Genomic DNA, 25116 nt, shown 5'->3' on the forward strand with positions numbered 1-25116 from the left:
AGACTAGATGTTCACAGTGGTCCCTTCTGGCTTTATAATCTATGAATGGTCTCTCTGAGAAGCACACTAAGCTATCTGAATCTAAAGGCGTTTAAAGCAACTCTCCTATGAAATACCAAATACACGCGTCCATTATCTATTTTCATCTTAGAGAATGTTGTCACACTAACTGTTAGCATGAAACCAAAAGAACAATGGAAAATGGAACGACGTTTCTTTACAAATCAAGTGGTAGAGTGCTTCAGGAGTCTTGTGGAGGTAAATTAGCCATCTGTACCTCTTGCTGTTTAGCTGGTTGCTGCCTGAGTGGGTACTTCTACGCAGCCCGTGGTAGCAAGCGGATCTCAGAACCCAAAGTCCAATTTAAAAGTGCCGTGTACGCAGCTATTTTTAGCATGGCAGCGCAAGCCCAAGCCTGTCAATCTGCACTTGAAGGCTCGAGGACATGGACTGTGTAGACATACCCTTCGATGCTGTATAGACCTTGGCCACTTCGTCAAACGTATGCTTAATGTCAAAGTAGGTGGGGAGAGAACAGAATACCGAGAGTGCTGAACACATAAGAGCTACTAGGCATGTGTTAAGATTCTAGTTAAATGAAAGAAGCCTCTGACCACTTCTTTTGCTCTGTGTATGCGCACTAGTATTTAGTCAGGCCGGCGCACTTCCATCAGCACTAAAGCTTATTACAGCAAAGCACATAAAAATTCCCACAATGAAGTCCCACATATTTCAATTTAAGATAAATCACAGCACAGAGACCAGAAAGCGCAGAAGAGGACACTTGAGAAGCTGCTCGGCATACTTACAAGCTCTCCAGATCCTGGACTTGTGACACAGCAGATACCTATCAAATAGAAAACATTCAGACCCATACTGACAGCACACTAAACACCTTCAGTTTAACAGTGAACATTTACATCAGTCAGAATAATGATACCTAGCTCTTATATAGCACTTTTCATCTCAGTAGATCTCAAAGCGCTTCACAAAGGGAACAGAAAATGAAGTGTCACTTTTCTAGGAAAGACTAAAGATTTTTAGGTCAATTGAGTTTAAACATTTATATTCCTCCAAAACAGCATAACACCAAATTTTAAAACAAAAAACAAAAACAAAACGAAAAACACAAAAAACCCCACACTCCCCACAAAACTGATGCTAACTGGCACAGATCAAACTCGACCAGCCTCTACCACCTCCACCCACCAGTGGGATAAATTACTCCCTGGCTACAGGACTGACTTAAGACAGAGAATGTGTGTTTGGCACCACTTCTTGCCCTCATAAAAATGAACCCGCTTTCACCACTGCAGAGTTAATTCATGCAGCAGCAACCCACCCTGAGATCATGCTGCATGCCAGCCCTTTGGTGCCCCATGCAGGGGCCAAAGAGCAAAATCCCAGCCCATCACAACTTCTGTGATAAATCAAAGGGCAGAGGCACTCAGAAATTCCAGGCCAGGGTTTTAAGTGCACCCGGGAGATAGACACAAGACAGAGCATACATGTCACGCTCACATCAGTCTGAGACACTGAAAGACAGGCAGTCTGCATTAGCTACAATTACCATGTGGTCTGCACACAGAGCTCTAAGAAGTGCACACCACTTCAATTCAGCCTCAAGGTGCCAAAAAGCAGATAAATGTGATAAAGTTCACAAACTTCAAAGGCTTCAGATCACTGCTACCGCCACTATTGGTAAGAAACCCCCTCAATTTTTGCAACTTTAGCCTTGTCTTAATCAACTCAAGCTAAACCATGACAAGCCATTGAAAACCGAAATAAGCATGTCCACACAGCCTTTTGCACTGGTTTAACCAAGGGCTTGTCTACATATGGAATTATTCCAGAATAGATATTGCACTTTAAATTCACACACTACCTTAATACAAGTTAACTTTCAAGTGTATACAAGTCCTAAATAGGTTTAAAATTACTAAGTTAAACCAGGGCCTGCCCTTTCAAATGGGCCATAGGTAGAAACAAAAAGCATTTGTCCAATTCAGAAGTGTGAAGGAGTGTACTACCCCTTTAAGGGTCAGACTGGGGTGTAAACAAGGAGGATCTGCCCCACTCTAGGGCTGGTAATTTGAATAGGAAGCTGAACTAGAGAGAGGGAAGTGTATTAGAACTAGAAGCCATGAAGGCTGCAGCAGGTGATGGTGGTTTTCCTGAGGCCCTAGGAGACTAACTTAACCAGAGGCTTTGTTCTGTAGACTTTAAGTTGGGAGCTCTGACCCAGGTGAGGGGAGGACCCTATGAACTGTTTACTGTACTTGCTCCAGTCCTGTAACCTTAGTAAAAAGAGAAATGCTATTTTGTTAGTGTGTGTTGGCTCCTCCTTGCCCTACAAAAGTCACTCTGTTACTGCCCCAATCAGGGGAAGTTAAGGCAGGGCGCACCCACAATGGCTTACCAGGGGCACACTGGGATGGCCCATGCCTTTACAAAAACCCAAACACGTTGCCAGACCATTCCGTTCTGGAATCCATACCTGCTCCAGCCGTTCCAAGTTCTGTTGCTCAAGTTCCTGAACTTTACTGGTTAAGTGGGTAATTGTATCTTGTTGACTCTTTGGATAGAAAAAGATGTTAAGTGTCTGTGTAAATTCTGTATTCATAGTTATTGCATCAAACATTTTGCTGGACAATAAAAAAAAGTTTACCTGCAACCATTCTCCTTTCTTAGCAATATCTTTCTCCTTCTCTTCCAATAAAGCCTCCATAGTTTTCATCTGTTCTTCTTTCCCCTCCAACCTGTACCATGCACAAAAAAGTGTTTTACCATTTGGAAAAAAAAACGAACTTAGCAGCGAGTGCATAACAAACAAGAGCAGGCTGCACGATCAAAGGCTCCACTGCAGTTTATGCCAGCTGAAGAGGAGTATGGACACTTGCATTTCACTCTGCTTTTGCAGACAGCTTGAAAGGTGCACCTGATCAATGCTACAGCTCATTAAATCAAAGTGGACAGAAATTCTGCACCGATATACATTGTAGGGATTCCATACACATTTCCCCTTGTCTCAAGATATTTCCCCTCGCTACATGAAAGGGGCTGAATTGATAGTTATGGAGATTTAAGTCATATTTTTCTACATAAGTACAGAAAGGATACCAGTGTAAACGTCCCACATTGCCCTGCCAGCATTTCTCAGCTCTGACTTGGATGTAGCATCTGTCAAGTAGTTGGGTCTCTGTGCCCACTGAACACCTGACAACCTGCTTGGCGGTCTTGGCAAATAGCCCAGCTATGGCAACAGCATTTGTAACAAGGATGCTTGTCCACTAATACCACTTGCTCATTTCACACAGAATGGACATCAGAGAAGTTGAAATGTTCTTAAAACAAAATTTGAAGACGGGTGCCATAGAACAGATTAGATGCTTCTGTTAGCAACAGTACTTACAGGTTCTGAAGGTCCTTGACTTGTGAAGTGATCGATACCTAAAAAACAACAACATTCGGTACTTAAATCACTCCTATAAGATTGGGCTATCCACACCAAAGTCCAGTATATATAGGTAAGTAAACAGACAACTACTAAAATTAGTTTAGGGAGGAAGAATGGGAAAACAAGGCCATTAGAGATTGTTAAAAGGGCCACTGCCTAGTAGTTTAAGTCTAGAAGGCAGGTCTGTAGGGAAGAGTTACAAAACTGACCATCATCATTTACACACTTTTCATAATGATTTAGCACATCCCCTGCGGTGTCAGAAATAGAAGCACTCCAGCACTGGGCCAGCGTATGAGAACCAAAGGTGTAAACTGACCCTAAAGACATCTGTTTTGTTTCACTACCCACCCTGAGTGAAGTTCAAAACAGATGATCTTCTTTTATTAATTTAGATCTGAACACAAGAGATTTTTAAATAGAATTTCCAGATTGCCAGTGCCCCTTAAAGTCTCTGTTCAAAGGAGGATGCCAAATAGAGTGTTTAATTTTTGTGGGTGGATGAAAGGGAGACACAAAGCTTACCTGGAATATTTTTTTTGTTTGAATTCTAGATCAAACAGTAGACTACCAGTCGACGGGCCACACTCCTAGCAAGAGACCTGGCAGGAATCACAATAGCTCAAAGCCCATTAACTCACTCCAGTAGGTAGTACCCTCCTCCAGTGCTGCATTAGAACCTGAATTATTTTCAAGGCCTTGTCTACAGCAGAGAAATGCATCATGCGAAGTAATGTTTGTTCCACTATAAAAACACCTCATGCCCATACCCGCAGGCACGTCAAATCGTTTACAGGGGAACTATTTAATGTTTAGAGCAGACTACGCATCAGCGCTAGGCAGTGTTGGGTCCTCAGACATTTTGGTGCCAGTGTAGACTGACTAGCCAAAAGGGTTCGACTAGTGTTCTGCTAACACTCCACAGTGCACTGGTGGTTTCACAAAGTCTCCCACAATGCACTGCACGAGCACAGCTCTCACCTCCCGGAGCAGCACTTCAAGGACTGCAGTTGCACATTGTGTTCAATTCTGGGCACACTACCAGAGAATTAAGGGAAAAAAGCAGAGCAATCAAGACCAGGAGGGAATGCTTTAGGAGAAAAGATTAGACAGAAAAATCATGTATAACTTTGATGAACACCCTCTAAATCAGGGATTCTCAAATGGGGTCGTGACCCCTCAGGTTATTACATGGGGGTCATGAGCTGTCAGCCTCCACCACCAATGACTGCTTCGCCACCAGCATTTATAATACTGTAACTTAAAAAATAAGAACAAAAGAATGGCCATACTGGGTCAGACCAAGTGTCCATCTAGCCCAGTATCCTGTCTTCCAACAGTGGCCAGTGCCAGGTGCCCCAGAGGGAATGAACAGAACAGGTGATCATCAAGTGATCCATCCCCTGTCGCTCATTCCCAACTTCTGGCAAACAGAGGTTAGGGACACCATTCCTGCCCCGCCTGGCTAGTTGATGGACCTATCCTCCATTGACGGACCTATCCTCCATGAATTTATCTAGTTCTTTTTTTAACCCTGTTATGGTCTTGGCCTTCACAACATCCTCTGGCAAGGAGTTCCACAGGTTGACACTTCCTCTTATTTGTTTTAAATCTGCTGCCTATTAATTTCATTTGGTGACCCCCTACTTCTTGTGTTATGAGAAGTAGCAAACAACACTTCCTTATCTACTTTCTCTACACCAGTCATGATTTTATAGACCTCAATCAGATCTCCCCTTAGCCGTCTCTTTTCCAAGCTGAAAAGTCCGAGTCTGATTAATCTCTCCTCATATGGAAGCCGTTCCATACCCCTAATAATTTTTGTTGCCCTTTTCTGAACCTTTTCCAATTCCAATATATCTCTTTTGAGATGGAGCAACCACATCTGCACACAGTATTCAAGATGTGGGCACACCATGGATTTATATAGAGGCAACATGATATTTTCTGTCCTATTTTCTATCCCTGTCTTTAATTATTCCCAGAATTCTGTTCGCTTTTTTGACTGCCGCTGCACATTGAGTGGATGTTTTCAGAATACTATCCACAATGACTCCAAGATCTCTTTCTTGAGTGGTAACAGCTAACTTAGACCCCATCATTTTATATGTATAGTTGGGATTATGCTTTCCAATGTGCATTACTTTGCATTTATCAATATAGGTTTTTAATTTATAAGGGTGGGTTGCACTCGGAGGCTCGCAGTGTGAAAGGGGTCACCAATACAAACGTTTGAGAACCACTGCTCTAAATATTTGAAAGGGATGAGCACCGACAAGAGAGAATAGTATGGGTAGTGCATCGAGGTGTAACTAGGAACAACGGGGTGAAACCAAGAAAAATAAAGTACAGGCAAAATATCAAGCAACATCCTGACAGCAAGATGGAGAAGACTGCCTGGACAACGGTATCCTAAAAAGGGACAGTAGTCCCATTGTTTGGGACACTAGATAAACTAGGACACCTGACATGTTTTTACCTCTTCGCTCAGGGTAGATGGAGTGAAAACTCACTCTGCAAAGACTTGTTTTCAACTACTGGCTAAGGAAAGAGAATGGCTGGCATGTTTACCTAAAGAACAGAAATGCCAAGAGCACAGACCCTCTGGCTTTAGAAGGGATGGATAGGATTTGACAGGAGGAAAACTTGAGCAAGAACCATTTTGACCCAGTAGCTTTGAGCTCGTAGAGCAGCTGATGCAGGACAGTAAGAGGAAGCTCCTTCACTGTTTGTAGTCAAAGGGAAGAGAACACTGGAGGCACTATAGGGTGCCAGGGCTCTACTAAAATAAGGTGCTTAACTGCTGGAACTAACTGCGCAGAGCTTTGAGCTACAGGAGTTCTCGCCAAGTCTCTCACTAGCAAGCACAGGACTCCGAGTATCTGTTATGGGGTCGCTGAAAATGTCGTCTGTTAGACTGTATCTTTACAGTTTTGTACCCTATAACCAAGGCCTTCATTTTGGTTTACAGAGATTTTTACCAAAAAAATTCCCAGGTTTTACAAAAAGCTATTTTTAACTGATTTTCATCTGAATTTTGGACCGCTAAGGAACACGAAGAGACTGATGATGTTAGGAAAATCCAATACTCTACATTAGGTAGACGTGTTTATGCTAAAAATAAGTTAGTCTAAGTGTCAATGCGAGACTGTCTGTTAAAGTAAGGCTGTGTAAGGTACATACACGTGTGCATACATGTACATCAGTGCTCAAATCCTAAATAAAGTGCCAGAACTCCCTAGACCTGACTCCCTGCTCGTGAAGGAAATGTGTCGTCTCAGGTAACCTGGGTGGACCTGAGGGGAATCCCAGAGACCCGTTTCCCTGCTCCAGAAGGAGAGATTGGGGCTCGGTAACCTGGAGAGCTCAGGTAACTGATCCACCATCTCTCCTTCCTGAGCAGGCCCAGAAACAGAAGGGATAAAAGGAGACAGAGTGGAGAGATGCCGCCTTCTCCACCCCCACATCTTCTGGGCCCCCTTCGGCAGGAGAAATGGCAGCTTGGTAACCTGGGCCACCATCTCTCCTGCTGGAGCGGGGAGTCGGGTCAGAAGTACTCTTACTTTTCTCTATTCATTGGGGTTTTTTCCTGTCTCTCGGTATTAACCCCGATATTTAGCCAGAAAACTGTGAAGTTAATTTTTGCACTGATTTTCACACTTCTTTTAAAAAAGTATTTTGTAACAAACCCTGAGATTCCCAGGAAATGTTAAACACAATAACCAGAAATGAAGGGCCTTGCCTACAACAAACTTCACCCTATAAAACCAGGCCTCATCCAGTGACAGGCCCCGGTAAAACAGCGGATGTACTAGAACAGATATGCTAGTAAGCAAAGCATCCATTGCAAGGCTGCCTCATACTTCCAGCTCTAAGGAATTTTACCTGTTTTTCCATCTCAAGCTGGGTATTTCCTACTTCTTCTTTCAGAGCCTCTATTTCCTGTGTGAAAGCCTTTCCAATGACAAAACAGACAGGATTGGACAATGGAGACAGCACCACAAAATGGATTCTACAAGTTTATTACTAGCAAATGCAAGGCAAGAACAAATAAATGGTAGTAAATGGCACAGACACAGAAAGGCAACAGCACGACTGATAGGTACCTGAACCATTTTCTCCTTGTTTGCAACTTTGAGGACTTCAGCCTCCAGCAGTTCTTCCACCGATTTTATCTTTCCATCCTTCTCACGGATTCTTAGCACAGAAGAGAGAGGAGACATCACAAGCTAGTTGAACTAGTGTAAGCGATCTTCATTATTATTAACATCACAGTAGCCCCTAAGAGCCCCAGACATGCCCCTCTGTGCTAGGTGCTGTACATCAGTAACAGACAGTCTCTGCCCCAAGGAGCTTACAATCCAAGTTCAGAACCACATAAGTGGGTATCATACATACACCCAGAGGAGCGGAAGGAGGGGGATAGGGCAACGTGGTACAAGCTTGCTTTTGCAATAACTAGCTCTGTGCACCGTTGGTAGGTCCCTAGTTTGGTTTTTAATCAGTAGCAGTAGTCCTAGTATGCCACCTGCCTACCTTCAGATTTCATGTTCTGGCAAACATGCTTCAGCAAAATATTTACCTCTGTATTTTTGTTTTTCTTAACTTTTAAAAGTAAGAAATACAAATCCACTCCTTTCACACACATTAAAGGAGAACCAGCCAATAATCTCATGGTCCAGCACCTAGTGACCAAGGACAGGCCTAGAACCCTAAGGCCTGGGCTAGCTAAACTAGTGTGAGTCCTACTTCAATCAACTCCTGTCCCCCTACACTATTTAGTGTAGATCTATTACTGGATTTACAGAAGCATTAGTTTAGCTTGATGTGTTGCTCAGAGTTCATACAGCCATGCAAACTTTGTGCACCTGATTAAAATGGGATGTTCAGGAGAAGCAACATACCCCTGAACATAGTGAAGAGGAGTTGGAAAAGAGGGATGAGGTTTAGGGAAGAGGTATAACAGGTTCATAACGCTACTTACACTTTCTGAAGTTCTTCCACTGCTGACTCGAAAGAAATCTGAGCAAAACAAATATTTAGTTTAGAGAGACTGAAGAGTTCAAAGTAACTAACTGGTGGTGGGAGTGGAAGGGAAAAGGCCCGGAGAGAGCAGGGATCAGTAATAAGAAAAGGAGTACTTGTGGCACCTTAGAGACTAACCAATTTATCTGAGCATGAGCTTTCGTGAGCTACAGCTCACTTCATCGGAAAGCTCATGCTCAAATAAATTGGTTAGTCTCTAAGGTGCCACAAGTACTCCTTTTCTTTTTGCAAATACAGACTAACACAGCTGTTACTCTGGGATCAGTAATGGGACACATAGCTTTGCAAGCTCTAAAATGCCGGTCTGAATTTGGACTGGGTTTGTAGTCGCCCTAAGTTTTTATCATAGGATGGTAGTTTGATGGCTTCTATGGTGGTCCCTAGTGGACTAGTGTCCACCATCATCAAAAAACTCATCCAAGTTATTGCAGCACGCTCCAGAATAACCTTCCCCAAAAAGGAAAGGTTCAAGATGAGGTATTAACTGGCAATGTCTTGTGAGATAAAGCCCAGTCACTGCTTCTTTAACAATGGTCAAGGCATACCATGAAGGCATTGGAATTACCATAGTGCGTAGGTAGCCTAGGCATGGGCCAGCACCCAGTTGGGCTAGGCAGGCACTGTCCAAACACAGACCAAAAAGACAGTGGACTAAAACCTCTGGCTGGCTTGCTCAGGCCCTTACGGTCACCAATCCATTTTGCAGGTCACAGACAGCATTCCCAGTGCAATGAATAACTCTGTGTACAAGTGCAAGTCACGCCTTGCTAATTAAGTGGGTAGGTTTATTAGTACCTATAGTAAAAATATATATATATATATTTTATATACATACAATCATTGACACACCGTGCCTAACAGACTTATTTGATATCATCAGATCATCATGATGATCTGTATTTCCTTGAGCTTTGGGGAGGACTGAGATAGATGGGGACTGAGATATTGGGGAAAGCAAGAGGCAGATCAATTCTTTTGCCAACTGACTGGTTTAAAGGGGTTGGGATTTGCTGCTGGATTTGTTATTCTTTTGTACAGATTGCATTTTAGCAGCCAGTAAAGCAAGTAGAGACTGGGGATAGATACTGTACATTTATAAGAGTCAAAATCAATAAGTATAAATTTATAAAGGCTCCCCGTGAGACTTTTTTCAGTATTAAAAGCGCTCTCATGAGCTGTTTGGCTGAAACCTGGTCCCAGCAGGTGAGCAGACTCTTGCAACTGCCCAAAGAATAAAACAAGAGCATTTTATAATGTACACATACACTCACGCCCCCCAAAATTAGAAGAACATCAAAGTTGTGATCATATAATTACACATCATAATTCATATGTACCAGAGAGTTACATTTAGGTTTCCTAGGCAACCTTACTTCTGGCATTTCCTAATTTGAAGGTTTGACTTTGCAACTTTAATATTTTGAACATAGGGGGAGGGTGTGGGTGTAAGCATGGAGACTGGGACTGGCAAGCTAAGAAGGATGGGTCCAGAAGGAGGCGCAAGGTGTGGGAGAAGAGGGTCCCACTTTGGGGAACAGATGGAAGAATTTATACCACTAGTGCCTGTTCCTTTCCAGAAGCTGGAATGGAACCCAAGATTCCACCATTCCTCTGCAGTCAGTGAATATCTGGATCTAATGGTTCCAACCCTGCTGATAACCCATGTGGGTATCAAAAAATTGTACAAGATTATGTAACTAAAGTTTGTCTCAATGCACAGAGGCGCAAGGTGGGTAAGGTAATCTCTTATTGGTAGGGCCCTACCAAAATCACGGCCATGAAAAACGCATCAGACCGTGAAATCTGGTCTTTTGTGTGTGTACACCTTATACAATACAGATTCCACGGGTGGAAAACCAGTGTTTCTCAAAAGGGAAACCCCAAAAGGGAGTTGCAGGGGGGGCCACAAGGTTACTTGTGGGGGGGGAGGGGGAGTTTGACAGTATTGCCACTCTTACTTCTGTGCTGCCTTCAGAGCTGGGTGGCTGGGAAGCGGCGGTTGTTGGCCAGGCGCCCAGCTCTGAAAGCAGTGCCCCGCCAGCCGCAGTGCAGAAGTAAAGGTGGCAATCCCATAACATGCCACCCTTACTTCTGCGCTGCTGCCTTTCCGAGCTGGGAGGCTGGGGAATGGCAGCTGCTGACTGAGGGCCCAGCTCTGCAGGCAACAGCGCATAAGTAAGGGTGGCAATACCATACCGTGCCATCCTTACTTCCGCACTGCTGCTGCTGGTGGTTCTGCCTTCAGAGCTGGGATCCCGGCCAGCAGCTGCTGCTCTCCAGCTGCCGAGCTCTGAAGGTAGCACTGCCGCCAGCAGCCCAGAAGTAAGGGTAGCAGTACCACAACCCCACTTACAATAACCTTGCGATCCCCTCTCCCCCCCCACTTTTTTTGCCACCAACTCCTTTTTGGGTCAGGACCCCTAGAATTACAATACCACCATGAAATTCCAGATTTAAATAGCTGAAATCATGAAACTGATGATTTTTTAAATTCTATGACCATGAAATTGACCAAAATGGACTATGAATTTGGTAGGGCCCTACTTATTGGGCCAACTTCTGTTGATAAAAGAAATGAGCTTCTGAGCTACACAGAGCTCTTCTTCATGATACATACACATAGGTGCCAAATTAAAGTAACACAGGCAATCTCAGTTATGGCATTTCCTAACTTCTGAGTGCTTGACTTTTAAATCTTAATAGTGTTCTTTTAATGTAGTTTGCACATAATATAATTTAGGATTTAAAGTATTACCTGCTCTGATTGCTGAATTTGCAAATTTTGAACTTCTTTTTTCAAGGATGAATTTTCTGCTCGCAGTGCCTTTTAAAGAGAAATACACAGGAAAAGTGAAAAATGCAGTTTTAAGAAAGATCAAAACCAAATTTGTTCACTGCTCCTTGGAGGATACCTCATAAAAGCAATTTTCTCCTTCAAGTTTTTATCTCTCTCAATTAAACTGATTCCAACTGAAACAGGACAGAAATTAAAGATGGAAAAGACCCACCTAGATCTAATCTCCCTACGCCCTGCCAGTACAGAATGTTTTATCTAGTTTAGTTTTACATGTCAAGTGAAGCCAGTAATTTTTTTTTTTTCCTTCTTATTTTAGCCTAAAAAGTTTCCTTTTCTTATTTTTACCCACTGTGAAACAAGCCTCCCCTGTCTTGGAATTTACACTCCCTTCAAATACCTGTCAATCTTTCTGATCCCTTAAAAACTGCCTACCCACAATATGTACGTTTGTAGTTTATGGTGGCAACCACCATTGTATCTGAGCACCATCCAAATACCAGCAATAGTCACTCCTTTTCTCCTTCCCAGCAAGTAGCATTAAAGGGCTTGAACAGAATTACAGGAGGGGGGCATGGGCAAGAGGGGCGTGGAAATACTTCTTGCGGGAATGTTAGGTTAAAAAAAAGCTTTGCAGCGAGTTCAGTAATCATTGCAATTTCATCTGATATCAAGTTCCCTGGCCTCCGTTCCACCTCTGTGAAAGTCCTCACTTGAACTTTGAATGCCAGCCTTCACACCTTGAACTAGACACTAATTCACAAGGAGCTAGAGCAGTGAAGAGCACCAGGGTGATGTGCCCACAGCAACTTTGGTTGCTTAACAACCAGACTGTTGCTTTTTCTGCAAACTGTAGCTTTTTCATGGCAGATGGCTTCATTCCTAGATCGGAGTTTCAGTCATTGAGCCGGTCATTTACAAGTACATAAATCTCCATGCTCAGATTGGTGTTCTATAGGAAAGGGGCAGTCTTCTGGCCAGCTACAGGTGGAAGTGTTTTTTGCCACTGCGGCTTTCTGGTCTTCCGATTGATCTAACATTCTTCCATTTTGATGTATTTACAAATACTTCTAGGAGGACAATAAAAGCAAGTTCGATCCATTTATAATTTACTTCATCTACCAACTACCATTAGACTAGAAAAATCACAGAAGCCACAGTAATAATCCCAAGAGTTTAAATAACTTTTTCTAGATGTAAGCTTGTCACTAATCACTCTGGACATACACATATGGGATCGCACTGTTTTATTCCTGACCAACTAGGACATTACCAAATTCCTCTAGAATAAGAATAGACTGTTCTAACTTGCGCACGAAAACATCAGCAGCAGGAAGTGAACACTTTGGCCTCAAAGAGGTCACTTTTCCTATTCAAAGGAAATGTTCTGGAACCTTGACATGGGGATCCACAGCCCAAAGTTACACATAACATGAGAAACCCCAGTCTATTTCCCACCTATGATAATATTGCAAGAGATTTTTACCTTCAATTCCTCCTCCCTATTAGCCACTTGTATGAGCCCAGCTTCCAGCAGTTCTTCAACCGTCTTTATTTTTTCATCCTTTTCGGTAATACTGAGAGATTAAACAAAGATGTTACAACATATTCTTCATGAAGAAACAAGTTGGCCCTACAAAAATTTTTCGGGGGGCGGGGGGGGGGCAGTAACCTTACTGCCATAGGAACAAGTAGGTATTTTAGCTTCCTTGATGGGAGCCGAAAATCCCTTACCTCCTTTCCATTTGCTCCAACAGCTCTTTATTAGCCTATAAATTAAAGTATGAAAAGCTGGTCAGCAATTGTCACTGGTTTAAGATTTAGTAACAGAAAGGACTGGTTAGCATCAGCTTGTCTAGACACTGAGTTTTTGGATTAAACTAGTCCAAGAGGTAGAGTTTTCATAATGTATGCCCCCAATACTGCTATTGGAAAGCGGGATTTGAACCCGGTAGGACAGGGGTGCTGGGCCAGGCTAACTTTTATACTCTTCATATTCGTTCACAAACAGCAAGGAGCTCTGGACACCAGGCTCGATATCATGAGGTGCCAACCGCCCCCTAACTCAGACGACGTCGGTGAGTTTTGAAGGTGCCCAGCACCCTGTAGCGTCTGGCTCAGAACTTCCAGCCCACCAACCTGAACACTTACAAGTGTAACCAAGATTAGAGTTTCTACATTTTCCAAAACCATGTACTTAGCTGGGGCACCACGCACCAGACTGTGGCTTTTACATCTATGCAAGGGCCAACAGCAGTGCATGCTGGCAGCAGCGTTTTTAATGCCACCCACAAGGGAGGAGGAGCTCAAGCCAACAGCTGGAGGAAATCCTGCAGTGATTCTTCAGGCTCCAAGGTGCCAGTTGGGAATCTCTAACTGTCACACCTTAGAACAGTGGAGCTGTTCCAGGGGTAGGAGCTGCTGACTGGTGGCTATAACTGCAGCCAAGCAGATTTCAAAGCTGAGGCAGCAAGACCTGTGGTGAAAGAGTAAAGCCACGTCTTTTGCTTTTCACAGGCAGCCACGACCAGCTTGTCTGGTAGGTGAGGAACAAGCTACGTGGGGGAGTGCTCCAGGTAAGAGATCAGGGATCAGACTAAGAACAAACAGTAGTACTGGCTATGATGATAAGTCAGTGGGCCTTTACACAAGGAAAAAAAAAAAAAGTGTCAGAAAAAGGTTCATCAAGTTAGACTGAAAAATACAAAGAGGTCGATACTTTTTAAGTTCAATTTTAATTTTATGTTGCTTGCTGTGAAGCCTAGAATTTTAGCTGGCTGAAGAAATACGGTACTATTGCCCCGCGTCCTGTCACAAGCCCCTACCACAGAGGAAAGGCCGCTGGTGCAGAACAAGAGGCAGCTCACAGACGATTGGCTACCACTCCCTTTAAAGGGAAAACAAGCGGGCAATTCAGTCTGGAAACTGGAAGGTCAGTGACAACATGGTACAAGGGTCAGTCTGGAGTAGAGACCAGCCCAATACTCTGAGTGAGGGAACAGCATTAGCAGACGACCTGCACGAACGCACAGAATTACCTGCGCTATTTACATCTGCGGTGAAACCAAGAGCATCAAAAACAGTAAAAGAGTTAGAGGACCTAAAGCAGGAGCCTCTACAATGTACACACACAGCTAAACGTTGATAGCGAGGTGTCTTGCACCTCCCACTCCCTTTGTGGATTGAATACACTAAAACATTGGGTCAAATGGCCACGGCTCTTATGTAACAACCTGCCACGTGGAGCAAACGAGAAGAGTCATACCATTGCCTGCAAGAAACCACCTCCACTCAGCCTTGCATCACATCCATGTGAAGTGACCCAGGACAAAAGGAGACAGAGCAATCCCCCCTCCCCATTAGCACAGCAAGGGCTTGCCTAATGGAACGACCAGTTTATTGCCTCCATGTCACTGCCAGGACCTGTCCCTTTAAAGCGCCCCATACCACCTCCCTCCTTGGGGCATCCGTCTCTCACTGATCAGCTCAAGCTAGAGAACGAGCCTCATCCAAATGATGAAGTAGGACTCTTTCCACTAGCAGGATGCTGTCTCATTTAGCAGTGCTGTTTCACCTGTAACACCATGACCTTCCATACGCTCTGCTGTAACAAGCTCCATCTGACTGAGCTATAATTATAATGAACTGTCAGAGGTCATCAGGACCCCTGGGGAAGGAGAAGCCTATAACAAGCGAACACAGACCAGTAAGCACCAAAACCTAAATGAAGAACAACCCTCAGGGATTTTGAGCCTAAATGTCTCTGATCTCCAATGGTCATGTTGGCTGCTGGGACAGGTGACATACAGACAAAAGGAAAAAGAGTGATGCCCTCTGTCTTGACACATCATAGTGAGGGATGGTGTAGCATGGCTCACCAAGTCAAATTTAACCAATCAGATTGACTTGTTAACCGATTTGGCAATCTGTTCCCAGGCTGTTGACTCAATATTGGCTTCCTGATACCCTATGGGCCTCCTGAGGATCTCTAGTGGATTCTTTATATCCAGCAGCTTGACTGAAAGCTACTGCTCATCCATCAGGTTAGGGCCACAAAGGACTTTCCATTTTGCAGTAGTGAAACTAGAGCTCTAAAAGCAATGGGCAGAGCAGCTGAGTTTTCAACCAGCTCACCTTGGGACCCTGGTCAGAAGTAGAACTCTTTAAAACAAAAACAACAACACTGGCCATTTAATAAGACATCAGTAAATATTGATTGTACCTGCTCGGACAAGAGAGCCTGCAGTTTTTGAACTTCCAATTGCAAAGCTTTGTTTTGATCCTTAAGCATCTGGAAGGAGATAGCAAGCCATCAGTTCAGAACTGCGCACCCAAATTGCTTTGTTTTGTAACATTTGCCATATAACGAATCATAAGTAGAGAAGCTGCAGGGTGTTTGTTTTTTTGTTTGTTTTTAACATAAATACAGTAGCATAGAAACAAGACTAAAAGTTGCTTTTCCCTCTTTCTTGCTTCCTCAGAACATTAAGACTTTTGTCCCCAGATAGCCAAGACAAATAGTCCTCATCCCCAGGCCTGGGATCACACAAAAAATAATTGACTACCCTTGCCATAAAAGATGTAACAGCGCTGGGAGTTGCAGCTCTCACCTAGTATACGACAGTGAAATCTAGTCTATCCTCCTACAGAAAACCACTTATTAGCACCACGTCAACTTATTGCTGATGACTGGCTTTTACAAAATGAGCATTTTGTAAAGCAAAGGTTCCAATATCACCTCCCAGATGCTCGCAAGCTACCCTAAAATGTTTATAACAGCAAAAACAGATGTGTGTGCAGTCTTCCGCACTCTCCAGCTCCAGCTGTTGGATTAGATGCCTACAAGAAGGCAAGTAATCATACTGTGGGTCCCGCCTCTGCCTTTGATAATCACTCTCGAGGTGACAAAGCAACTTCTCTCTGGAGCATGGCAGAAACAGAACCCCATCTTAACTGGTAAATCAAGCCCTCAAAAAAGAGAGTGCAGATCTAGCCTAGATTGCTATTTCTGAAACAACACTGGCTTCTAAATGAACACATTTTTCTCCCCACCAGTTACACAGATGACCGCATAGACACTTCCCCTCTCTTGGGCACTGGCACCAACTTAGTACTGCTTGGGATGCAAACGTCCATATGACACTATGAAGAGCAGAACAGTAAAAATGTTTCTTTACAGACTGGAGATAATAAATTTAGGATCTATGGGATCAATACATTTTTATCTTCTGTACTGAAGGATCAACACCGTAGCTGGACCCTTACTGCTCACCTTTAAAGTCCCATTAGCTTAGATAAAACCCTTATTAGTTTCTAGGCACTTTTAGTTCATTCCACAGCTATTTGCCCACAACTTGCTGATTGTCCCCACATGTGCTGGAAAAAGGCAGGAAATGCAGTTATTTCACCATGCAGTCTTTTTTCAATCTACATTTAGCTCCATCAGCATGTATTTTTAGATCCCAGCTTCCATCACTTTTACCAGTGATTTTCAGACTCCTTAAAAGTCTGCTAGGCACTTTCTCTAAACCCATGGTTCCTACCCCAAAGCTTTGCAGGGCAAGTTTAGATGTGAAAGGAGAACAGAAAGGGAGAAGAAGGATTGTGGTTAGAGCTGGGTGAAATTTTTTGGCCAAAAGTTTTTTCAGTGAAAAATGCAGGTTTGAAAACACCAAAACATTTCACAAAATTTGTGTCTGTTTTGCCAAATTGTGTTGGAAAAAACTAAAGAAGTCGAAACATTTCAATTGGATTCAAAAGGACTGTTAAAAATGTTTGAGCACTTATAATCTAAATGAAACACTGTTGGACCCCAAATGAATTTTTCTTTGACTTTTCAGAGTTTGCTACAAAAATTTAAAAGTTCTCTCTCAGGTTGACCTGAAACATTTTTTTCCAGAATTCCCAGCGAGCTAAAAGATCAGTTATTTGCACAACTAGTTATGACTGAGAATCAATCCATTTTGGACTACGATACTCATCCCATTTTGTCTTTCCTCTGATGCAAAGAGAGACAACTCCCAGCACAGTTACATCTTTTATGGCGGGGTAGTCAATTATTTTTTGTCAAGGTCCACATTTCTTGGTCAAGGTATAGTCAAGGTCCAGACTCCAAAGAAAACAAAATAATGATAATAAGTAAATAAAAAGATTTGGGGGTTCATTCAAAAGCATCTGGCAGTCTAGATTTGACCCACAGTCTGCCTATTGACTACCCAGGCTTTATGGGTTACCCTAGGAGGTTGTGTGTCAGCTCACAGCAGAGTTAATGTTGTTTGGGAAGAGAAGTAAAGGGGCTATCCCCCTTGTGCTGAAGGAACTATCTTTAGGAAGAAGGCATTAAAGCCCTTCATGGGAAGCAGGCCTTGCTTTATAAGGGTTTAAATCCAGAAGTGAGGATGTTTGGGGTTTAACACTGTTCACTCTTGTGTGCACATAATTCAGAAACAAACATAGCTCCGCACAAAGGAATTCAAATGTTAATCGATAGCTTGCCGCCATAGTACTGATGAGAAGTTTTAAGTTAAAAGCAAAATCAGATATTTTTACATTTATTTAGATTTTAAGAAAAAAGTTGTAATCAGATCACGAGCAACATGATAATCCAAACCAGCATCTGGCAGGACACATTTCAAATATGAAATGCAGAAAAACCTGTCATGGTTATTACTGAACATCTTGTCCTTTCAGAGATTTCATTAACTATTTAGAGACATTAGTCTTCACAGCTGCAGCTAGTACATTTACATGGATTTTAACATAGACGTACTCAGTTGCATAGCTTGCTGCTACGACGACATCCTGAAAGGATGCCAGCAATATTACATATTCCTGTTTACAGTCTTAACAGCCGAAAATACACAGCCCCACTCTGCAAATCAGTGCAGTTGTCTGCACTGTTACAGAATCTTTCAGAAATCTACAAAATATTACAAACAAGCTTAACACAGAGTACAGTACCTGAAATTCTTCCCTTGTGTTTGAAACCTGGGCAAGCTGTCCTTGTAGCTGCTCTTCCAGTGTTCTTATTTTGTCATCTTTAATATGAATACTGAGACAGTAAATTACACAGTTAAAAATGCTTCCCTTTTCCACTCTCTTACAAAAAGCATCCATTCAATTAAAAAAAGATATAAACAAAGAGCTACAAAAAATTGTTTACCAAATGCTGGTTGGATTTATATTATTTAATCTACCTTTTCTGCATCCTCTCCAGTTCATGTGCAGCAACAGCCTAGATATAAAGAGGATTAGCATAGTCTTAACATATTACATCACAAGACTCAATCAACCCCAATATTCCCCAATATTCAATATTCGTTCCCCAATATTCAAGCTAGAACAAGTCAGTTTTGCTGGTTCTTTCACTATATTAGTCTCCAATGTAAGTGAAGGAATAATGTTATCTTTACTCATTTTTAAAGACTGCAAGCTCACATCTTCCACATTATACGTTCAACAACTAGCCCTCCACATTGGTGCTCTCAGATATTCAGCACTCACGACGATGAAATAAAGCACTGTCAAGTATTTTAAATACCTAGCCATAGGACTGAAAGGCAAAGGGCCAGATTTGTAGAACTGCACATGGGAAGCAGTGTGCAGATATGATTATTTTAGATAGTGGTCAAGACTGCACATGCAATCATGGTTTCTGTATTCACAACTGTGGGCACAGTGTCCTGAAGGAATCTGTTTGAAAATTTAAACAAATTAAAGCTATTTACTCCAGTAACTGGGGCATTCAATAAGCAGACTCTTTTTCAAGATGTTTGGTTTCTTGAAATTCATCACTAATTAGCCCAGATCTGTAGCCTTCATAGTTTTACCCTGCTCCAAGAGTAATTTCACTGAAACCAATGGGGTTACTTGGAAAGTACGGTGCCACTCAGGTGTGTGTGGGGCAGAATCTGGCACTTAATGAGTTAAGTAAACATGGTTCTTTTACCTGCTCATTTGTCAGAGCCTGTAACTTTTGCACCTCCGCTTTTAGGGATAAATTCATATTCTGTACAACCTACAGAGAAAGATTAATTCATTTAAAGTCATTCCATATTCTTCAGAGCAAATATTTCACAGAACCTTTTGCTAAGAGCCTAACACCAAGATAACCTCAGACTTCCTTGTAAGGCGGCCAACTTTCTAATGTCTGAAAACTGGACACCCCTGGCCCCACCTCTTCCCCCAAGGCCCCACCTCTCTCTCACTCCTCTCCCTTTCCTCCCCCCATTGCTCACTGCTCTCCCCCCTCAACTCCAGCATGAGCAGCCCCAAGGGACTTGCAAACCGCAGCTCCTGCAGGCCACCTGGTAGTGCAGGTCAGAAGAGCACTGGGGCTGCACAGGAGTAGCCAGGCAGCCCTGCTGGCAAGCTAGAGGACAGCCCTCCTGCACAGAGGCATCCCTCTGAGCTGCCTGCCCAGCAGTCCCCTTCCCTCCCCACCCTGGAGCTGCCTGAGCGCATGGCCGGGGAAAGTGCCGGCTGGCGGGACAGCACGCGTTTCTTCCCTCCTGGGCAACATTCCCTGCACGCTGGGAGCCCCGCACCCTATTCGCCATGGGCACCACACTCTGTCCTCCGCTGCAGCCCTGCAAACTTTGCTCCTCAAAGTTGGTGCATGCATGCTGCTGCAGGAGCAGCCACTTCAGGGCCAGGCTGCCCCTTCCCTTCTCTCTCCCGCACCAGTGACCAGACACTGCCAGGTACCCTTTTCGACTAGACGTTCCGGTTGAAAACCGGACACCTGGCAACCCTACTTCCTTGAAGTTCATCTGCCTGTGTAACCCATGTGCCTAATAGGGAGACAGCTCTTGAAGAGATCTGTCGGCAGGGGATAGGAATAAGCTGGGTCTGGGTCACTGTTGCTAGAGAGACGCACAATCAGCACTCCACATCCAGAAGTTTCTGGACTTGGGTGTGGCAGTTTTGGGCCTGCTCCAACAGGTTCCCTGTTGCTGGACTCAAGACTCCATGAGAACAAGTAGTCAGGGTAGGTGCTTTGCAAAAGACCACATGCCCTGTGTGTGGGTTGGGAGAAGCTGGGCCACAGGAGTGGAAAGCAGGCTGTTTTCCCTAAGCTTGAAGGGTTTTTTGGTGGATTTTTTTTAAATCTATATACTTAAGCTGAATGGTTGGCTGGTTAATTAGCTAGCTGACTAGCTAACCGTGATTTCAGCAGAGGAGGAGGAAGAGTCTGCATTCATTCCAGTTGGAGGTTTCTACAACCAAGTGGAGGGACGACGTTGCAATGCTTTTGACTCAGCAGACTGATCAACAAAATCCGTACAAAGGCTAACCAAGACTCAGGAGAACTCAACCTGAGCTTCTGGAAACCCTGAGTTTCTTCTCACTGTGCTTCTGCGGGGACGGACCTGTTTACATTTGTTTTCTTTATTTATATTTAGGTAGAACTGTCAAGATAATGTATGTGGGTTATAAAGTAGTCATGTCATGTTGCAGAAATTAAGTTGGTTATTTTTTATTGTTTCTTTATCATAAGATTTTATAAAGTTGGTATTAAGTTCATTCCTTTTGTTCTTTTTGGACTTGATTGTGGGGCGGCTGACCCTGTGCAATCCTTGCTGAAAATCCTCAATGACTGAATTCTGGGTCTCCATGTGCTTTTCTATGGGAGTTATTTTATAGGTACAAGGAGAAGGGCAGTAAACTCTAGCCCACCCAAGTTATACCTACAACAAACCCAGGCCCCAGTCCCACCAAAAGACCTATTCAAGCAGACCCCTATGACCACAGGAGCCACAACGAAGGCAATGGGGGGATGCAAGTTGCTGGCTTGTGGGTTTCAGTTCACAATCACAGCTTCTGTAATGAGCTTGCTCTTTAGTCATTCAGTTTCCTTCAAATGGGCATTTCCTATACCTTGAGCTCCTCCTCCTTGCCGGTTAGATTGGCATGTTCATTGACTAACGAGTCCTCCACCTGTTTTATCTGTTTGTCCTTTTCTGCAATCCTGTACAAATAAGAGATGCAAGTAATTTGCAACAAGACCTTTTAGACAGAAATGCATGTATAGTGTTCGGCTACATTTAGAAGAATAATATGCAGGCCCAAAATCAAGTCTGCTATAATTAATCCTGTTGGCAGAGTGTTTTGGACATAAAGAGTTTTTCTTTTTTGTTTTAAATCCTCTATGCTTGCCAAGAGTTTACAAGACGTGCACAAAGCCTGGTGCATCATGACCCCCTCCCCCTCAATGAGACAAGCGCCCTGGAGCTCTGCTTTGGAGACTGTCCTAACATTCTCATGGCCCTGCACATGCCACTGATCCATACACTCAGACGTCAGCAAGAGGGGCAGCTCTCACTCCCACACAGTGAACACAGCCACACACAATGTACTCCAAGTCTGGGGTGGGGAGGGGAAATCCGTAGGAAGAAGTTTCACAGCTTCCAAGAGGATCACACACAATGCAAAGTAAAATACTTAAGTGACAGCGTTTCCTTCACAAATCTCTCCCATATGTGCCGAGCATGAGTTAAAAGTTTCTATATCTTGAGCAGGCAATAAAGCAAGCAACTTCTTCATAAACATATAGGAGAAGGGATGCTTACACTTTCTGTAGTTCTTCTGCCAGGACTGAAGCAGATGTCTACAGAGGGGGGGAAAAATAGCTGAATGTAAAGCAAAAACGAAAAAATGTCCTTTTCTAAGCTGAGCCAGAAATAACATTTGCTTGTTTACAGATGTTTGAAACTGGCACAGGCCAATACCCAATGTTTCCTGGCCAAAGAACATTAGTACGAGTTTATATCACGTCAAAGTCCTTGCCCACACTGGTCCAAGAGCCAAGGAACCATTACCATAATGGATGATATGGACCTTTAATTGTGGGAGTTCTCTTACAGTTTTGTGCCTCAATGCCGTAGATTCTTCTCCTCCAGTTTCCCCCCAAAATCCTGGTGTACAGAGAAAAACTGTCACCCACCCTCAACACCGGTTTCCCCACTCAAACTAGATGGCAGAAAACAGCACCAGGGAGACTACAACGAATGTGAGCCGACCGCCCTCTGGTAATCTCCCAGCACAAGCCATCTCAGTCATTTACGCGAGTCCCCACTTAGGAATAGACAGACATCCAACACTCCCCCCCTCAAAATAACTAGCCCAACCTGTCCCCTCTCCACCACTACCCTCACTCCTGAAGGGATCAAACTCTGCACCAAAAGGCAAGTGCCAGATTATGAATGTGGTCTTCAGTTTGTTCAGGCCACATGTGGGGGTCTAGCTTGGCTGAAAGCTGGATAAATTCATACAGGATACAAAGGAACAAATTTTTGACAGCGAAGGCAATTAACCATTGGAACAACCTGCCAAGGGTGGTAGTGGATTCTCCATCACCGGCCATTTTTAAATCAAGATTGGATGTTTTTCCCAAAAGACAGATTCAAGTTCAAAGAGAAATTATTTCAGGGAACCCCTATGGCCTGTATTATCCAGGAGGTCAGGCCAGATGCTCACTGTAGTCCCTTCTGGCATTAGACTCTATGAAGGGGTAGCAAATGTGTCCACGCACAACTAAAAAAATTCAATACTCAGCTGTAGGCAGGCAGGGAGCTCTGAATCTCTGTACTTGTTCCATTTGTGCCTGCATTAAGCAGGCAAAGTTAAAGTGGGCTTTTCTAAGCCAGCTGATTTCTACGATTGGCTGTGTAGAGAGTCAACTTCTCACAGTCTGCAACCCAGAAGCCAGGAAGTATCTGGATGTGACTGGAGCCTCTAATGAGGCACTGAAATCTGATGTACAGTATTTAACGACACTGTACAAAGAAATAAGTTGTCAAAGCAAATCAAGTGGAACCAGAATGTTTAAACATGAAAACCTGTGAAAGTTATCGCAAGCCATCTATTGTCGCCACAGAAAGAGTCACTGGATTTAAGCAATTATTCCACACAACTTAAGGTTGTAGACACTCTTTCTATGTGAACTATAAAATGTGTGGTATATTTCATGCTCTGTTGCCCAAGGAGCGATGGCAACTTTCTACATTCAACATGCCATATCCAGATTAAAATAACATAATGGTTGTCACGAGCTTTTGAAAGACCATTTACCAGTTAAGACTGCAAGACAAACGGTCTAGTCTTAGAACCTGCTGTACCTGGCCTGCCATTTGTGAATGAAACTGCTGAAGCTGCGCTTTCAAAGCCTCCTTCTGCTCGATCAGCTCCTTATGGAGAGAGGACACAAAAAGAAAAGCAAATTTAAGTGTGCAAGAGTATTTGTATTTTTTAGTTCTTATTAACAGCACTGTTTTAAAGCTGCATGCTAGGCATTTACACTTGAACAATGTTGTGAAGGCCAAGACTATCACAGGGTTCAAAAAAGGACTAAATAAGTTCATGGAGGATAGGTTCATCAATGGCTAATAGCCAGGATGGACAGGGATGGTGTCCCTCGCCTCTGTTTGCCAGAAGCTGGGAATGGGCGACAGGGGATGGATCACTTGTTTGCCTGTTCTGTTCATTCCCTCTGGGGCACCTGGCATTGGCCACTGTCCGAAGACAGGATACTGGGCTAGATGGACCTTTGTTCTGACCCAGTACGGCCGTTCTTGTGTTAACCACATTGTTTGGATGACACTTTACTACCAATAAGATAATTGTAATTAAAAAAGTCAAGACTAACAATGAATGCAACACAATCCGTGCCACAAGAGATCATTCCCTTCCCTTCCACTCTAGATACCCCATACAGCATAAGCCAGCTTGCTTGAAACCAATGCAGCATTAGCACATCTCCTCTTACAGGATGCCAGCTGATCATCGGAACAAAGCATATTCATTTTTGCATTCAGTTGTAATGCTTTGTTAAAAACACACACACAGTAATATCATTCAAGCTCTGTTGCATGGAGAAAGACCTTCAGCTATTAATGCAGTACCTGCACCTGCAATTGCACAGAATCCTCCGCAGTGACCCTCTTTTGTTCAGCCTCCATTAACTGCAACATCCTTTGCTCCAGCTGTTGTTTAGACACGATTGTATCTGTAAGTTTGCTGTGCAGGCTCTGGATTTCACTGTCTTTGGCCACAAGCTTATTCTGCACATCTGCAGCAGAAACATCAAGGTTTTAATTAAAGAAAATATTTGAACGTTTGCAACATATTGGGAAAACCGAGTAAGAGACCGTTTTTATTTAAGCAAGCACAGTCGTTTCACACTTAACCCTTCACACTTAAAACAACCCATGCCGCAGTGCATTTCAAGGTGGTATCTATGTTCCCAGGATGTCAGCTGGAAGAGGTATTGAATACACTGATGAACCATTTCCTTTAATCTTTCTGTAGCTCAAGGTTATTTGCCCAATATTCCACGCATATCCTTTTCACACGCAGGAAAGGGGCGACGCAGCCATCTTTGGTCGTAACAGGGAACTGCACATGTTCCTACCTTGTTGTGCTGCTTCGTGTTCTGCTATCCTTTTCCTGAAATAGGCCTGGATTTCCTCCAATCGCCTCTCCGCTTCCTGCTGTTGGACCTTACAGTTGAAAGTGGGAGTTGGGAGAGAGGGGAAAAGGGTCACCTTCCAAGTCACCATACTGACCTATTTAACCAAGTGCATCTCTACTTTTTAGACCAGGTCTACACTTAAAAAGCTGCTGCAGGGCTTCAGTGTAGACCCCACTACAGCACCAGGAGGGGTTCTCCCTTTGCTGTAGTTAATCCACCTCCTCAAGAGGTGGTAGCTAGAATTCTTCCATCAACCTTGGGCTGTCTACACCAGGGGTTAGGCTGGCATAGCTACATCTCAGGTGTGCAGATTTTTCAAGTGCCGGAGAGGCACAGCTACACCAATGT

The 25116-nt window shown here is 43.5% G+C and overlaps 1 protein-coding gene across 9 annotated transcripts in view; it reads right to left on the reverse strand.

Annotated features, from left to right (window-relative positions):
- The window catches only part of KTN1 (kinectin 1), a 111850-nt gene that overhangs the window by 24430 nt on the left and 62304 nt on the right, over positions 1–25116 (reverse strand). For 4 of the 9 annotated variants that reach the window (XM_074956459.1, XM_074956463.1, XM_074956462.1 and 1 more), the window contains exons 10-28: positions 24709–24796; positions 24200–24366; positions 23417–23485; positions 21869–21906; positions 21177–21267; positions 19246–19314; positions 18494–18531; positions 18258–18348; positions 15520–15588; positions 13032–13066; positions 12784–12874; positions 11259–11327; positions 8442–8479; positions 7564–7654; positions 7343–7411; positions 3413–3450; positions 2669–2759; positions 2498–2575; positions 810–847 (exon numbers count right to left, since the gene is read on the reverse strand). In XM_074956459.1, coding sequence (XP_074812560.1) covers positions 810–847; positions 2498–2575; positions 2669–2759; positions 3413–3450; positions 7343–7411; positions 7564–7654; positions 8442–8479; positions 11259–11327; positions 12784–12874; positions 13032–13066; positions 15520–15588; positions 18258–18348; positions 18494–18531; positions 19246–19314; positions 21177–21267; positions 21869–21906; positions 23417–23485; positions 24200–24366; positions 24709–24796 — 1358 coding nt within the window. The remainder of the gene's footprint in view (positions 1–809; positions 848–2497; positions 2576–2668; positions 2760–3412; positions 3451–7342; positions 7412–7563; positions 7655–8441; positions 8480–11258; positions 11328–12783; positions 12875–13031; positions 13067–15519; positions 15589–18257; positions 18349–18493; positions 18532–19245; positions 19315–21176; positions 21268–21868; positions 21907–23416; positions 23486–24199; positions 24367–24708; positions 24797–25116) is intronic. The other 5 variants (XM_074956461.1, XM_074956466.1, XM_074956465.1 and 2 more) reach the window with 2 other exon arrangements.

Source organism: Natator depressus, chromosome 6, assembly GCF_965152275.1.
Source record: "Natator depressus isolate rNatDep1 chromosome 6, rNatDep2.hap1, whole genome shotgun sequence".
NCBI lineage: Eukaryota > Metazoa > Chordata > Testudines > Cheloniidae > Natator > Natator depressus.